The sequence below is a fragment of the Coloeus monedula genome, assembly GCF_965178545.1.
Source record: "Coloeus monedula genome assembly, chromosome: 2".
In the NCBI taxonomy this organism is placed as follows: Eukaryota; Metazoa; Chordata; class Aves; order Passeriformes; family Corvidae; genus Coloeus; species Coloeus monedula.
This window is the reverse complement of record NC_138782.1, coordinates 47,590,436-47,607,080: the sequence shown is the minus strand read 5'-3', so window position 1 is coordinate 47,607,080 and position 16,645 is coordinate 47,590,436. Positions and strand designations below refer to the sequence as shown.

Genomic DNA, 16,645 nt, shown 5'->3' with positions numbered 1-16,645 from the left:
CTTGTGCCATTGTCAGTGATGGCCTCTCCTTTCACAGGTCATCCTGGTGTCTGGTTTTGAGAAACTGTTAATATTTCATTTGGGGAGCCAGTAATCTCCATGTATCAACCTTCCTGCACAGATGTAATGAGAGCATGCTCAGCCTAACTTCTGCATCAAGGGACATTCCCTCATTTTCCAAATTAGGTCTAGCTTTGCCAAAACTGTTTGTAGCAGCTGTAACCTCCTCCCAGTCCACTAGAGCTCATCAGATGCCAAAGAATCTGTTCCTGGGCATGCCAAAGGACCATGACTTCTAACACCTGTGTGCCTCTCTTACACCAAGACTCTGTCAGGATTCAAAGACACATTTAAGTTTTCATCTCTCATTTTAGGAGTCATCTCCAGTATATATTGCCATTCTGTATTTGAAGTAGTCACTGGAACAAGGCTAGGGCCTCACTTTTTCTCCTCTGGGCAAATGACCTCCTGAATTTATGGTTTCCTGATAAGTAAGGATATTTTCTCTTCTAAGCCAACCAGTTTTGCTGATATCTGGGTTCTCCTGGCCTTGCAGGGCCTGTGGACACTCTCTTTGGCAGATGGATTTCCTGCTCTTAGCAGAGGGGTGGAAGGCTGCTCTATGCATTAAGCTACTGAAGAGGGACACACACTCCTCCTCCACTTTTTGAAGGAAAGGTTTCAGCCACTTAGCTGCCAACTCAGCTCTGAAACAGAGTTGTAAGTGCTAAAGAGAGTGAGCAATAGTCAGAATGGGCATCTTAGATGGCATAAAGGACAGCATAATCTATTGGGCAAACTAGATGATTCATCCTGCAGCCTCACCAGTGTTCTCTGGCAGTGGTCAACAGGCACATTGATAAAGGAGGTGCAGGTACCCTTTCCAGGTTTTGAAGAATCTCCCGATAAAATCCCTCTCCAAAGGGCCTTACAGAAAATGGGCAGACAGGGAAAGTGCTGGAATGGATAAAAGGCTCAGTACAGGATAGGAAACCAACGAGGAGTATACACAGCAATGGGGGAAGCAATGGGGGAAGCAGCCAAAGCTCTGCAGAGCTTTGCTGTGGGAACCGCACTCTTCACCATTAACCACAGGTAACCTGAGCAAGGGAGTGAGCCACAAGGCAACAAAGTTTCCTAATGATGTGAAGTTAGGCAGGTCAGCAAGGGCAATGGCCAGCTGCAGGGGATGACAGACTATGTGACCAGGTCATACATTAGCAGATGGAGAAGTGTGCTGATAAAGAGGTGCAGGTGGGAGTAAACAACCCACATGCTGCATGCTCAGTGGCCACTGCCATTAGGGATTATGAGCTCTTCACACGCTGCTCTGTGGAAAAGGGCAACTCAGTGTTCAAGAGCAGCAAAAAAAGCAAAATAACTGCCAAAAATTACTAGGAACAAAGCAGAAAAAAAGAAATCTTTTCCTACATCTGGGGAAGCTGCAGCTGTCAGCACACCCACACTGTGAGATGAGTGTCAGGCTAGAAAATACATGTTCCTGTTCAATTCCACCAAGCTGGAGACAGGACCCAATGGACTTTTGGTCAGGCCCCATATGGCAGCTGCGTGTGATTTCTGAGGAAGCTGCTCTCGGGTTCCTACAGAAAAGCTGTGAGTCCCTGTGGGTGGCTGGTGGGTGGGAATGTAATACAGCATTGGAATGACTGGGTTTGCTCACATTTCCCCAGTTTTCCAACCATAGTCAAGGCTGAAGGTCTAAAAGATCAGTAGTCTATTTTTTGTTGAATATTAATTAACGTATCATAATGGAAAAATGACAAAACCCCAAAAAATTTTATTAAATCAGTTTTTAAATTAGAATATTTGGTCAACACAGCATTGCACATATGGATTTTTAGATGCTATTTGGGAGAAGTTTAAAGTGCTTTCTTTAAATACTTTGCTCTTAGAGTAAGAGAAAAATAATTTTACTTAATTTGATTGTGAAATAGCATGACTAATACAGAAAACAGTTTTAAAGTCCACAATAGAATTATTTTAAAGAACAAACCCAGGGCATTAACCTATTAGGTCAGAAGGTCTGAATTGGCTTGAGGCTACAGAATAAGGGACGGAGGTATATGAAAATAGGGAAAATTGCATGAACACAAACTCAAACCAAGAAAAAAGTGTTGAGTTCAGACCTTCTTCTGCTATTGAAATTCATAGTATAAATGCATTAATTATAAAAGTAATGTGTTATGATAATCTGTGCAGGATATTCAAACTTGTCTGATCTTGTCACCTTAATTTCAGCAGGGTAGAAAACAGGACTTTTGGTTCACTGACAATCAAGGTGATTCTCATCTATGGAAATCTGTCCCATATTACTGATATCACCAGATCGTCCATATAGCTTGATTTGTATCAAATAGGCCTAAGTTTCTTGTAGCAGGTACTCTCATATTCTAAAGTATTACTCACAGATACAGTGGATTTTACCACTAAAGGTTATTAAATATGAATTCCTGTTTTATCCTGTGCTAAATATTGTATCTAAACTTACTAAGAGCTGGAATTAAATAACCTCCACACATTTTTTGAAGATATGCCAAATTCTCCTCCCTAGTATACATATGCCTTTCTGCCTCTGTCAAATGTGCCAGCAAGGCTTGCTGCAAAATATATATTCTAATTCCTGTTAGTGATATAAAGAGAACTGAAAAGTTATCAACTTCATACTGCAGCAATTTGGACTTTAATCCATTTAATTTATCTTCAGAGGCAACTGCCTTGAAATTCTATTAAAAGTGCTGCATTCGAATGGGCTCATTATGATACTCTACTTTGAATTTTATGAGGTGAGGAGTTCCCCTAAATACTGTCCCTAAATTCATGACTGGAGTCCACAATCATGGAAGAAAATGGAAGATACTGGGTGCTTTTTACAGTAGCAGCATTGTGGGACTGGAAAGTAACCACCATAAAAGCATGCAAACAGTAACCCTGATTATAAGTTACATATTCTTAATATTATTCTGCATTCCATTCTTGAATAAAAATTGCACTGAATCTTACAGTGAGTTACCTGGTCACTGGGAGTTTCACCACTTACTTTGAGGAGTTATGGAAGCAGAACTTCTATTAGAACAAAAATCAGATATGACCAAAACTGTGTTCTGGGCAAATTTTGATCAGTCTTTTCAAATTTTAGACTGAACAGAGGGTTGAGGGGTGGTAACAGACCAGACTGGATTCTCTGCAGGCAACTACTGTAATAATTATCCAGGCATTTGAGTGCTACATGTCTTTCTTCAGTAATAGTTTTATCTCCAAGGGAATTCAATTACTTATATACCAATAGAAAGAGCACATTTATATCAGTGCATATATACAGGGAGGTAAGTGAACTCATGCTAGCTGTGGAGGCTCTGCTAACTGCACTGTATCAAAAACAAGACAGTGTTCTTTCTTCCTTATGGAGCTTTCAAAAATTCAGAGCTGCCTGGCTTTCAGGTAAGCACAGTTTTCGACAGAAGACTCTGCTGTAGCCCATTTATTTCTTCCATAGTGAATTCCATCTCCACCTGATTCTTCTCCTAGAATCTAAAGGCTTAACCTGCTATTGAACCTCAAACACAATGCTTTTCTTAGGTCCTAAGTTCAGGTCAAAATAGTTGGAGCATGTGTTCTCTGTCAACCAATAACCAGATTCTAGTGTGGACTTGACACGGACTTGAGCATGCTCACAGTGGTTAGAGGAATGCACATCTATCCATAGAAGTCCCCACATGATTTACTCAATGATCAACTGGAAGTAAGAAGAGATGCCTCCAGCAGCAAACTCATCAAAATCTGAGCCTCCTTTAAAAAAATACAGGTTTGGCTAGGCCCATGTGGGCACTGAAGTACTCAGTATAACTCCAAGCAAAAATACATTACATGCAAAAATTCTAGTTTCTATTTTCTCTCTGATACTTGCCTCGTCCTCTTTGCAGTGAGAAAGGCTTTTGCAACCCACCATTCCTCACTTGTTTCAGTCAGCTACAGAAGACAGACTCATGCCTTTTTCAGTCACAAATAAAATATTACCCTTGCTGAGAGTTGTGCTGGGGAATTTGAGGTGATTGGGGAAAAGGCACTTCTAGCTCTTACCTCCTCACTTCTGTACTCTCCACGACTGAATGACAACGCTTACGGGGCTCACACTCGTCTGGGTTTTTTCAGTTGAGGAGGCTTGCAGTCAGAAGTAGTGATACTGACCAAAATGTATACCTAATACTTCCAGAAGAGGCAACAGACAACTTTTGTATAACCAAAGGGTCCTTGATCTCGTGTCAAAATTCATTCCTTGAGTAGGGCTCACAAAATTTCCAGGCTGGGTACCTCTGCATTATGTCCACATAGAGCGGATCCATGTGTTGGGAACCAGGCAGCTAACATAGGAGGTGGTACCTGATTTCTCCAATAGATGGTAGGCAGCTCTGCCTAGAAGGAAGCCAGCTTTGCTCTGCTAAAAACACCTTGTTTCCTTTTGCCTTTGATCTTATGCCGCAGTGGCTGTCAGCAAAGCTCAGTGAAGACTACAAAGTAAATCTACTCTTTCATTGGCCAAATTCCTGCTTCCGCAGGATGCTATCCAGGTCTGCAGTGGCATCTCACAGTTTATAATTAACAAAGATTAACTGGGCTGTGGACTAAAGGTTGGCAGTGGTGCTCCAGCCAAGCGGAGAGAGCTGCTTACTACATAAGTGAATGTGCTGTACTGCATATAATGTGCTAGGAAAGCAACAACATAAATAATCCTATATATGAGCCTTGCTGCTGGGAAATTGCTGGGGAATACATGTTGAGATAACTTAGGCTTGTATGTTGAACTAGGAGTCTTTTTGGAACTCCGGCTCTTACACTCAGCTGCTACAAATCCTACTGTTTACAATTGTCAGCCGTTAGGAAAGAGGGATAAAATTTCTTTTACAAGACATATAAAATTAAAATACGGGAGTGAATAATGTATTCTGGTGACTTCATATTTATTTTTTACTGGTTCTTGTTCCAGCTTCTCATGGGAGAATCTATAATTAAATAGGTAGATTAGTAATCTGCTTATTTTTTGAAAGCAAATGCCTAAATTGATTCAAGATGACTACAAAATGCACCTTACTTCATTTAGGGATAAGTGGGTGAAATGTAATGGTCTGTGATCTATGGAAGGACTGAGAAGATGATCCAATGGATGCTGTCATTCTTAAGTTCCATCATTGTAAATGAAACTACTGTTTGTCCATTGTGTGTACATACTGTCTCATTGCAGCCACTAAGGTAAGGAAGCTTAGATAAATCTTTAATAACTTATCTTTCTGCTTTGTGATGCATTAAAACTCCTGCTCTGGCCTGAGTTTAGAACCTCAAAATGGTCTTATTTTATTTTTGCATCATTTGTGGAGGGGACACAGTACAGAAGTAATGAGTCACCTCCAAACCTATACCTTATGAGTTTGCACAGGCGAGATGGTAGCTGAAACAACCAGTGGGACATGATCAAAGATGAGCTAGAGGGACTCCCCAGTGAGTAAGCTAGCACAGCTAAGAGCAGCTCATTTTGAGGCTGTTTAAAGCCTAAGAAAGCATGGTGCCATTTGGGAAGTGAGCCAGTTGTTATGCAAGAAAAAACTCCTCATGCCTTTGGAACAAGATCTTGGCTATCTGCTCAAATATGCTGTTGTGCTAACTGAAAATACTGCAAGGTATACAAAAATTGGGCAAAAGCTGCCTTGGGCCAAAGCCAGAGTGTAATTACTGCCCATGTGTACTTAACACTCAGTACCCACAGTAAGCATGGAAGAGGGTACTGCTTTTCCGTCAGCTGAGTAAGTGACATTATCATTATCCTGCGGTAACCGGGTGCGTGCTGCTAGGTCTAGTGGAGAAGCAGACACACAGCAAACCTAAACCCCCATTCATGCGAACTTGTCACTGTCACCTTTACCAGCTCCTGTCAGGAGAGGGAGAAAACTGCTACCATAGCTAAGGAGAAAGAACCAGGTGGGTTAAAGTGCCCTGGTGCTCACACTGAACACTGTCTCCTGTGCAGAGAGGCAGCCTGAAGAAAAGCAAAACACTTTGCAAGTTAAGTTCTCCATGCAGAAGCCAACAGACATTCCTTGCCAAGGCCGCTTCAGTGGGGAAGCACACCCAAACCAGCAGCCCTAGCTGAGCCACCGAAACACCGGCCTCTGCTGCTCGCCAGCTGCTCTGTTTTCCAGGATGCACGAGCACTGCATAGATCCGTCATGTATAGCTTTCATGGGAAAAAGACCAGTGGCCACCAAATCTTGCTTCTACAGATGTGAAATCCTGGGTGAGATGTTCACAGGGTCTGCCCTAGTGCTCAGTGGTACAAACATTGCCTGACTACCAAAACCTTTGGATGCTGCCAGCAGAACACTGCTAATAGCTACACAGTATTTATCCAGAAATACAATTATGCTGCATTTGAGCTTATTTCCCAAAAAGGAAGCTTTAGTCACTGATTTCAATAAATGAAGGCTTCTCTGATCCCCATTGCATCTGTTCATGGCCCTCTCATGGCCAGAAAGGTATACATGGGAAGTTTGGGGGTCTGTTCCTATCTGCTGTAGGTCTTTTCTTGCCTGCTCTGTGAAAAGATGTGCTGCTTGTTTTCAGGCAAGTTGCTTCATTCTGCAGTTTCTCAGCTGCTCCATCTGCAAAATGAGGATAATAAGAATCTCATCTCTTAAAGAAGCTGACTGCTACTCATGGAAGTTTTTGCTGTGCTTGGGATCTTTAGTTTGTGCTTGCTAAAGAAGTGAAAAAGATTTATTATTAAAGCGATTACAGTGTTGATATGCTTCTGATGAATTCCCTGTAGGCATGAAAATATACTAAAGTCCAAATTTATTTCTCATTCATACTTATACAAATTCCCTACAACTCCAGTGATGCAGGCCAGGTTACTCCAGCTGAACATGTGGCAGTATCTGGCTCCACAGCAACTCCGTTTAGATGTTTATGCACAATAATTGATTGCAGAGAGATGTCATTTGCCCTATACGAAACTTTGAATATCACCAGTCACTCATTCCTGATAGAACAGTGCAGAGGAAATGTGCTATATGGGGAGGCTGCAATAGCATTTCCTTGGTGCTGAAAGCCTGGAAATAAGCAGCTCCAAGTAGGGGCTAATTAAATGGAGGATGTGTTTTCTCTGGTGTGGTGATAGTTCCGCAGCTCTTTGTCAAAGCTGATGTTACCTGTCTCTGCAAGATCCCAAGATGCAGAGCAAGAATGGAGATATTTACCTTCCCAAGAGAGACAAGTCAGTCCTCAAAGTACACTGTGCTTTCATGTACAAATAGGGTGAAACCAGTCAACTGGCTGCTCTGAGAGGATGTGGACAGAAATTGGTAAGTAAAACAACACATGGAAGAACAAGCAGAAATCAGGCACCAAGCCTAGATTTCTCAAAACGTGAAGGGTGTACAATGGTACCAGGCACAGAAAACACATGGTATGGTTACTGTCTGCCTGAGCAATACATGTAGACACAGTTGTCTTGAAAAGTGCTGGTACAGCAGGCTCCAAGCATACTGATGATTCAATCTCTGAAATAATTTGAAATGGCAGTCACGCTTCTGAACGCACAGAGTCCTTATCTTCCTTTTAAAGCAAAGAAGCCACTGCACCACCAGGAAAATAGAAGGAATGCTAGAGGGCTTTATAGCAATGCATATCAATGAAAGGTTCCTCTTGGCTAACCATCCTAGAATGAAACATATTCCTAGTGGTTCTGCCAAAGATCCTTGAAACGCTTTGATGGTGGTTGATAGGGGAGAAAATAATCATAACTATGAAGCAGATGAAAGTTTTTGCTGTCTTGCTCTTGTAGCATTATCTGTGCCTTTGCAATGGACTTGGACCACCAGAGGAAGGCAAATCTTTGCCAGAGGTACGGCAGCCAAGCCCAGGGAAGTCAGCAATCCACAGCGTGCCAGCTGCCTCACTTTATTTTTGCCTATAACTATGTCTTGGCTTTTTTTTTATATGGCTTTAACACCAGCTGGCAAAATTAGTCAATGTTAGTCTGAAACGAAATGTTGTCAATTGATTTGGAAAAGGAAGCTCTCAAACAGAGCCAGTCTGTTTCACTAAAGAGAAGGAAAGTAACTCTGGGCCCTATCATACACCATCAAGGCAATTTAGATTTTTGCCACTGATGATAAAGGAAAAAGGAATCTGAAGTAAAGAAAAAAAAGTCCAACTAGGTCAACAAAGTCCCTGGTGGGCAGCAACAAGGTATCTGAGAGCTGGTATGCAGAGCAGACATGGAAATGCTTGAAAGGATTCAATTTTATGGCGCAGTGAAAGATGGCTCTGCTTCTGCTTCTATATAAGGTAGGTAATAAACTGTATTTGAACTGGTAAAAGAGGAATGAGATGACCCACATTTCAAAGCTGGAACCTGGTAGGTTATTATTATTTATGATTCATAAAGCTTGTGCAGTGCACCAAAAGAAAGGGAGGCGAGCTCCTTGCCCAGAGGAGCCTCCAAAGCAACCTTGAGAGAAACACTCTACTGTGCATGGGGTCAACTCCAAGAGCTTTTTAAAATTCTAATTATAGTGTAATGAAGACCAGGCCTGCTCTTTCCATCAGAAAACTGGGATCCCTTTTCCTATCTCTGCAGTAGGTGGTTGTGGGAATGCAACAGCTGAATATTCTGTGAACTGAAATAAGAACCTTCAGGTACTCCTTACTTTCCACTCCTACTTGCTGATTTTAGTTCCTTTTCTCCTCTTGCACATTTCTGCATTTTCTCATTTTCTGCTCCACAGAGCTTTTGCTACCATTTTTTTCTTTTCCTCTATTTATTTCCCAGTTTTTCAATATTAGTTTTTTCTTTTTCATGAGCTTTCTCTGGAGTCTCACATTCACATTTCACCTCTTACTGTTCAATCATTCCCTTTTTTAGCTGTTCTTCCTCTTTGCCTCACCTTGCTCATCCCTCTTCTGCCTCTCCTCCCTCCATTCCCCCTGGGCGACATTTTTCTTTCACCAACTCCATTCTCTCAACCAACAACCAAATACCCCAGTGGTATCTCCCAGACCATCAGCTTTCTCTTTGCTCTTCCTTCAGGAACTGAGCTCTGTATCTGTCCTTCAGACGGGCTCCTCTTCCTGACCTGCACCCTGCCTTTGCATCACCCCTCCATCTCTAAGACGTGCCTTACAGGTTTCTACCCAAGAGAACAGCTCCTCATCCCAGACCTCAGATTTCTCCGTGGAACCCTCCTGAGCACATCAGCGTCCTTTTCAAGGTCCCCTGCCATGATCCCTGAAAAGACTTCAAAGGTCCCTGTGATCCCTAAAGGTCTGCCAACCCCCACTGCTCTTTGACTCTTATGTCCCTCCTGGCCATAAGACTCCAACTCCACGGCTACCATGCAGCTGGATTGGCAAAGAGAGGTGAGGACAGATGGCTGGAACACGGGGCTGCGTTCCTCACATCGGGAGAGCAAATCTGCCGAGCATCTTCCTTCCCTCCTGCCAAGGGTCCTGCAATGGCAGGTACTTGCCCACGGGTCTGGGGGCTGCTCTCGAGCTCCGAGGGGAGCTCCAGTGAGGTGCTCTGCCTCTGGAACATGGGCGAGGAAAGACCCCGAGCTGAGCAGGGCGGTGGACAGGGGTAAATGCCGGCGATTGCCCGGCGGCGGGGGAGCTGCACGCTCCGTGGGTCCCCACCGCCCGCTCACGAGTCGCGCAGTCCCCCGCCGCTGGGCATCGCCCGAGCACCGCACTCGGTCGCCCCGGAGCATCCCCTGTCGCGGTACCCGGTCTCCGCGGAGCATCCCCCGTCGCGGTACCCGGTCTTCCCGGGATACCCCCGTCCCGCTCCCAGCGACGTCGTTTACCTTCCACTTTGGTGAGGGTGAGGACGGGGCTGTTGCAGGCGCTGAGCGGGGCCACCCTGGCCGAATGCTTCTTCATGGCGAGCCCGTCGCCGGCGGCAGCTCCCCGCCGCCCCGCGCCTACATCCTGGCGCCGCCGGAGCCCTCCTCGGCGGCGCTCCCCGCTTCGGCTCCCGGCCCGCCGCCCTCTGCCGCAGCACCGGGCGGCGGGGGCTGGGGCTCGCCCGCCCGCCCGCTGCCGCTCGGGGCTGCTGCAAACCCGACGTCACCGGCACGGCCCCCCCCGCCCGCCCCCAGGGCTCGCGGGGCCGCCCCCGGGTCGCGGCGGGGGAGGCGCCCGGACGCCGCGGCGAGAGGCGCTGCCGGGCCCCCGGTCCGGCTCCGGCGGAGGTCGCAGGGAGCCGGGACCGTAATGCGGCTGCGGACACCGCTCCCGCTCCCGCCGGTGCGCCAGGGCTCCCCGGAGCGAGCCGGGCTCCCGGCCCCGGCTGTGGCTGCTGGCGCTGGGCTACTGCACCGCACGGAGAGGGCTCCTGGCTCATCACGCTCTGCTTAGTTCTTCGCACTGTCTGAGGGGAAAGAATTCCCACTCGCCGAACCGATTCATTACTTACTCAGTATTATCCTTCCTCTGTTTTCCTTCAAGTCCAGCCACTATTCTGAGTCGATTTTCATCCATGCCTTTAGTAATTTCTACCATCCTCGCCACAGCCTTTCTGTTCCTGCTGTATCGTTTTGGAGGGAGACCAAAACTTGACCCAGCAGCCAAGGTGAGATACTCCATGGATTTACCAATAGTACTCCAATACCTGCAGTCACATACTCTACAGCTTTCTTTACACAGTTTTAACAACTTCTTTTTGAGGCACGAAACAAAGCATGTCCATACCTACACACGTTAAATAAAGTGTCACAGGTCACAACTGGATGCTGCTTGTATGTAGCAACCTTTTATGGTGTTTTTGGTTTTTTCAGCAATAATTTTAAGATCCCCAGTCATGACATACCAACAACGTGTGGTAGAGCTACCACTCTGTCAGAGCACAAGAATCTAACTGGTATTAATTAACAAGACTTAATGTAAGTGGATTCAGGAGAGAACACATAATAATGAATGAGTATGAAAAATGTAAAAAAGATTTATATCACTGTAAGCAAAGCACCAGAATTCACAAGATGCTGCGCACAGTGACCTCAGCACCCTTTACTCCTTGTGATTTTTCTGTGGATATGAAAATACTCTGCAGATTTACCAGGTTCCAAAACAAGATGCATCAGCAGACAAGGTGCAAATACTCAACACTTCTTAAGATCTGGTCAAATTAAAATGAGTGTACTTTGCAAACAAGACTGGGCAGCCATCAATACTCCACAAACATTCCAAAGTATTCTTTAATTATATAAATAGTAGCTATTGAAAATCAGTCCTGACAGACTTTTCAGGAAACTGTGGGAAAATACCACCTTACTTCTGCTGGCTAGAAAGTCCTTTATACTTAAGAGGCGAGCTTTCTCAAGGGGTCAGATCCACACTGTTAGTTTGCATGGGCTCATTGGCTGATCTGCAGTCTGATGGAGCTCCAGGGTGTTTTGCACTTCCTGTGCCTGTTCTGTGCAGCCTTTGGGATGAACTTTATAAAAAAATCATTAGGCTACTTTCAAAGGAATCCATCTTAAAAGAATATTCATGTACTCAGTGCTAAGACCACAAAATACCAGCTTGGTAAAATGAAACAATCCTTGTTTTCATGGTTATTTCCATGACTTTTTAGTAGAATTGTCTGACCAATTCAGCTTCCTGGGATGTTAGATCGTAGGCATGTTGAGAACCATGGGTCCATCTTGTTTCATTGCACTATTTAGTCTCAGAGTGCAATTAGTTTCTGGTTTTTGAAAGAAGTTACATAAAGAGAGGCAGATTTCACCTCAGATGGTTCTGTCCATTAAATGTTTTGTGATGTTGCAGTGCCTGTTATCTGAGGATTTCAAAGCAAATTATAAAACATTAACTCATTTTACACTGCCTCTGGGAAGAAACTTCAGGCTCACTGGTAGATAAAATACAGCCGCAGGATTTAAGAGCCTCCCTTAGATTCAGATGACCAGTAACACCAGAATTTGGAGAACTCTGTCTGGCTTCTGCTGTGAGCAGACCTTCCAGGATCATCTCAGCCTCTGAAAACACTAAATCAGCATTTTACATCCAAATGTCATCAATTTTTTCCCAGAAGTATATGGCTGTGCAAGGATAATCAGACTTCTCTTCTGGTTATACTTGCAATCAATGGAATGGTCATAAGAATTAAAAGGATATTTATTAAAAAGTATTTGTTGCTGAGCACTTATATTCTTTCCTTCTGAAAGCCTTATGCTCTCTTATTTGTTAAAGGAAAGACATGGTAAGTACCATATTTTGCTTGGAGGGTGGTGCTGCTCCCCTAGAAAATCACATTGAAAACAAATGGGGTTTTGGATGGCGTGTTACTTTAACCCTGCACATGTGTAGTATTGCAGGGTTTGTAGAGCTGTCAACATGTTTCAGGCTCACAATGTTTTATTTAAGCCTGGAACTCCAAACGTCAAAGATGTGTATGGCAGTAACTCTCTCCTGTGGCTGGCTGGCCCCCTCTGCAGCTGGTGCTGTGGGAGAGCTGAGGCATCTTGTCCTCCTTCCTCCTCTGATGATGCCTTGCATGACCACAGCACTCAACCTTGCGCTCCTCAGTGTTCAGTTTAGTCACCCAGAGAAGCTTTCAAAGTCATCAAGGCATTCAGTATCCAGCTAAGACTGGTTTCAAACTGGGGAAAGGACATCTAACCACTTGTGGGCTCTTGGAAACCTTTTGCCCAATGTGTGTGTGAAGCACACAGCTCTGCTCAGCTCCAATCCCAGAGCATTTTAATGGTCTCTGATGTCTCTCGCTGCCTTTACAGGCACACACACTTACACCAGAGATCCACACTAGGCCCCTGTCTTACACTGTGCATAAAAATACCAGCCACATATCACAATAACAAAAAAGCTGTGTTTATTTAATGAAGACTAGGATGCCTGAGGACTGTGTTCCAGGGACCCTTCTGTGAAAGCTGCATTTGGCAGCAGGCTTATTACTTTCTGTAGCTGCAGCATCCCCACTCCCTAAGCTTTAACACATTTGCTGCTGGATTACATTTAATTTCATTTACAGTAAGCAGCTTACTGTATATAAGCAATGCAAAATTGATTCACACAAGGTAAAATTTCAAGTCAAATGTATGGCTTTTAACCTTTACAACACCACTGCTGTATTCAAGAGGCAGTGGAGGAGAAACTGGTGGATGTCTGGGCTGTGGACAGCTTACAAATATGGAGAGAAATTCTCAAACCTTGGAAACTGGAGAAGGCAGATTTTCATTCCCAATCAAGAGCAAGGATGCTTCATGTGAAAAAGAAAAGGTTAGATTAAAAATTCAGAATTTGCCCAGTTTGAAGAATTTGAAGAATTTGTAGTTTGATGGAACCAGTTTTTTTAAAGTTGGTTACCCTTCTTCATTTTTGGTTAAAAAATCACAGCCATTGTGTTGATTTTGTACATATAAACCTATATACAAGTGTGCTAACACTCAGCATCTCACTGCTTCTAAACCTATGTATTATAACCACTTTCCTGAAAGATTCTTTATTCACACAGGAAGGTAGAGTCAATACAAAACTAAATTCTCATAGTTAAGTGGGCTACAACCTTTGACTTTTATCCTATTAGCTAGTTTGTTTAACCAACATGAAACACGCCCTGTTGGTAACAGGCACAGTTGGTATTCCCCCAGTTCAGACATTTTCATGTTTAGTGTACTCATTAATAGGACATTTATTAATTTATGTGCTTGCCTTATCACTGAGGGCGATAATTGTTGTGCTTAGCAACCTTAAAGGAAATGAAGTGTGGTCTTTTACTTGTGTAGCCAATTTCCTAATAGGCTCCATCTCATACCAAAATGAATTCATGTGCCTGGAGTCAAACACATACACAAAACCAACACTGGCCACAACCTGCCTGGAAAAAAATCATCCTTTCCTCGAGTATATTTGAAGTAATTTGGTGAATATTCTCCACAAATAAATATTAGTCTCTTTGTGAGGAGCTTGTTCTACTTGAATGCTGTGTTAGCTTTGGTTGGCTACAATAACTAATAACTTTCTAATCTGTTTCTATTTCCCAATTCAAAAACCACAGATGTCAAAAGCACATTTCCAACACAAATATTAGCTATTTTGGAAGTGATGGTTGCTGTCCTGCAATGATTCTGAAATCTGCATTGAGATGCTCTGTCTGGTGACCGTGCACCACTATTCTGTTTGCAGCCTCCTACATTGACAGCCTCCACTCAGAACAAATTCACATTTTTGTCAAAATTACATACAGTTTTTCTCTGCAATATTAACCTAGCTGTAAGGACAATGTCTTTCCAATTTTCCCTCTTCCAAAATAGTTCAGTTACTTTTAGTATCATGTCTTGAATTCACAGAACAAGGCTGTGAAGGGAAGGAGAAAGGAAGAGGAGAGATTCAAACCTCCCTGGCCAAAGGTGTTCACCAGACTGCACCACACGGACACTGCTGTAGAGTCACCGCTATACCTGAATGCCTCCTCTTCAAATCTCATCAGAAGAAAGTGCTACAGATAACAGTTTAATGTGAGTTGTCCATAAGGGCTGCAGATTGTCTGTATGACAATATATCCAACAGTTCCTAGACACAGATGCAAAGTCCTGGTGAGAATATCTTCCTTGCATTTTTTTTGACCTTCTGTTTATAACTGCTGTAAGCATTACTGGAGAAGACGGCACTGATGGATTTTATTTCCAAGTCTCATAAAATATTAACTATTTCCAATATTTTATGAGAAGCTCTCCTGGTTTTGTGCATAAAGAACAGCTGCATTTCAAATAATACTGGTGGATTCCACAAAATGTAAGAAAAAAGCTAGATTTAATCTCAGAGTTTTAACACCCTCCTGGGTTTATCTGGCAATTGCTTTTCCTTGCATATTTGTATATGGGACACTGTCTGGCTACAAGACCTAAAAAACCTCAAACCATAAAAAATACATTGTTATGCCATCAACAATCCAGCAACAATTACTTCTTAACCCTTTAATTATCTAGGATACATACAGTATTAAAAATAACTGGGCATCACCTCTACATTCTTTACCACCAGCCCACTCCTGGCCGTTGTTTTTGTAAAGCACTGAATGTGAAATGCATTTCAATGTAGTTGTGCACATTTTCTGCCATCATAAACAGTGTGTAACTCTGTAAGAGTTAAATCTCTACACCTGAAACACCCCAGCTTGGGAGGACTTGACTCTTCTAATAAAGATGCAAAGGCGAGGAGACCATGTTAGACAGTAGCTCACACTTTGAGCACTCTAAGAAAAGTAGGTGAAAAACATCTGAAGTTGGAATATATGAAAACAGAATTAAAATATCTAACACCTAAAAACAGGATTAAAGAAAAAAATCTATTGTTCAGACTCTGACTCAGAAAGAAAAGAATAAATTCAATCTATGAGGCAACCTTTTGTCCTCAAAGAAAAGGTTCTTTCAGAACTGTCTGAGCAAATAAGCACATGCTCCTGGCCTCAAACATCCAAGAACAGACCATAAGAACTGAAGATAGATCACATTTTTTCTTCTCACCTGAATATTCACAGAACTCTGCACTGCCCTCCCAATTTGTATCAGGGAGGACAGGAACAAGAGATGAGATGAAAAAGAGGCTTCCAAAGATCTTTCAGAAAATAACAGTAAAGACACTTTCAAGAAGAGTCAATTCACTGTCTTTTTACAGACAGTGCTCTAGGATGAAAATCACGAAATCTGTCCAATTTAAGTTTTGCTGCCAGCGGCTTGAACCACAGATTAGGTAGGATTTAAGGACTCCCAATGGCCTGTGAAATGGAGAGGGTTTCAACCTACATAAATAACTAGCCAGATATTTGCCAGGAAGAAAATTGCTGCCTATCTAAAATACAAAGACGTGTTAGAGCCAGCAGATCCAGACTGATTCCTGTGTTGCCCTTTTACCAGGAAGACTGATTTTAAACACTTTAAATAACTACATTCTTTCCTATTCTCCTGTGTATACTCTGCACTTTGTCTTTCTTCTTATTTTTTATTGTCAGTATTTCTTTGGTTCTTTTTCTCCTTTGCATTGTCTTTTCTCTTTCATGTCTTTCCTTAGTCAAATTCCTCCCAGTGCCAATACTAAAAAGCTTGCAGTATGAACTGAATGCCACATCCACTTTTAAAGTTACACAGACAAACAGAAAAAAAAATTCTACTTTGCCTTCTTTTTTAACTGTTCATGTCCATCACAACCCTTAATAGTTAGTACTGGGAGTTTTGGAAGTGTCGTAGACTTCACAATTTACAGCTTCAAAGTAAATTTGCTGTAGCTGTCCAGAAGCTGTGCACCTGTCAAGCTCTCCTACTCTTTGCTCTATGATTTAAGTTTCTGCCTGTGCACAATAATGGTGCTATTAGAGAATTCAAGAATGAGGATTAGAAATAATGTCACAGGCACAGCCTCTCCCCAGATTTTCCAAGTCTGCCCTGCTTCCTCACAGGAGCTCCAAGTGAGGTTCAGCAAAGTGGGCTTCTGGGTTAATTCTCAGGAAGCAGCAAGTCAGATCTCTGGAAGCAAATGGGTTAATTTTCTTGGGAACTCTCACTGAAATGAGAGTAAGTTTTAAGAAAGCAAGTAGCTGTGCTGATTGCCCTCAGAGAGA

The 16,645-nt window shown here is 43.1% G+C and overlaps 1 protein-coding gene across 2 annotated transcripts in view; it reads right to left on the bottom strand.

The window, feature by feature from the left end:
• Positions 1 to 16,645, bottom strand: part of SLC35F3 (solute carrier family 35 member F3) — a gene marked incomplete at both ends in the record, with an annotated part of 168,555 nt that overhangs the window by 50,731 nt on the left and 101,179 nt on the right. Inside the window, one exon of one of the 2 annotated variants that reach the window (XM_082302589.1) lies at positions 9,876 to 9,951. The exons of the other annotated variant lie outside the window; for it this stretch is intronic. Coding sequence (XP_082158715.1) covers positions 9,876 to 9,951 — 76 coding nt within the window. Of the gene's footprint in view, positions 1 to 9,875; positions 9,952 to 16,645 lie in introns of those variants that run through there. 2 annotated transcript variants of the gene reach the window in all.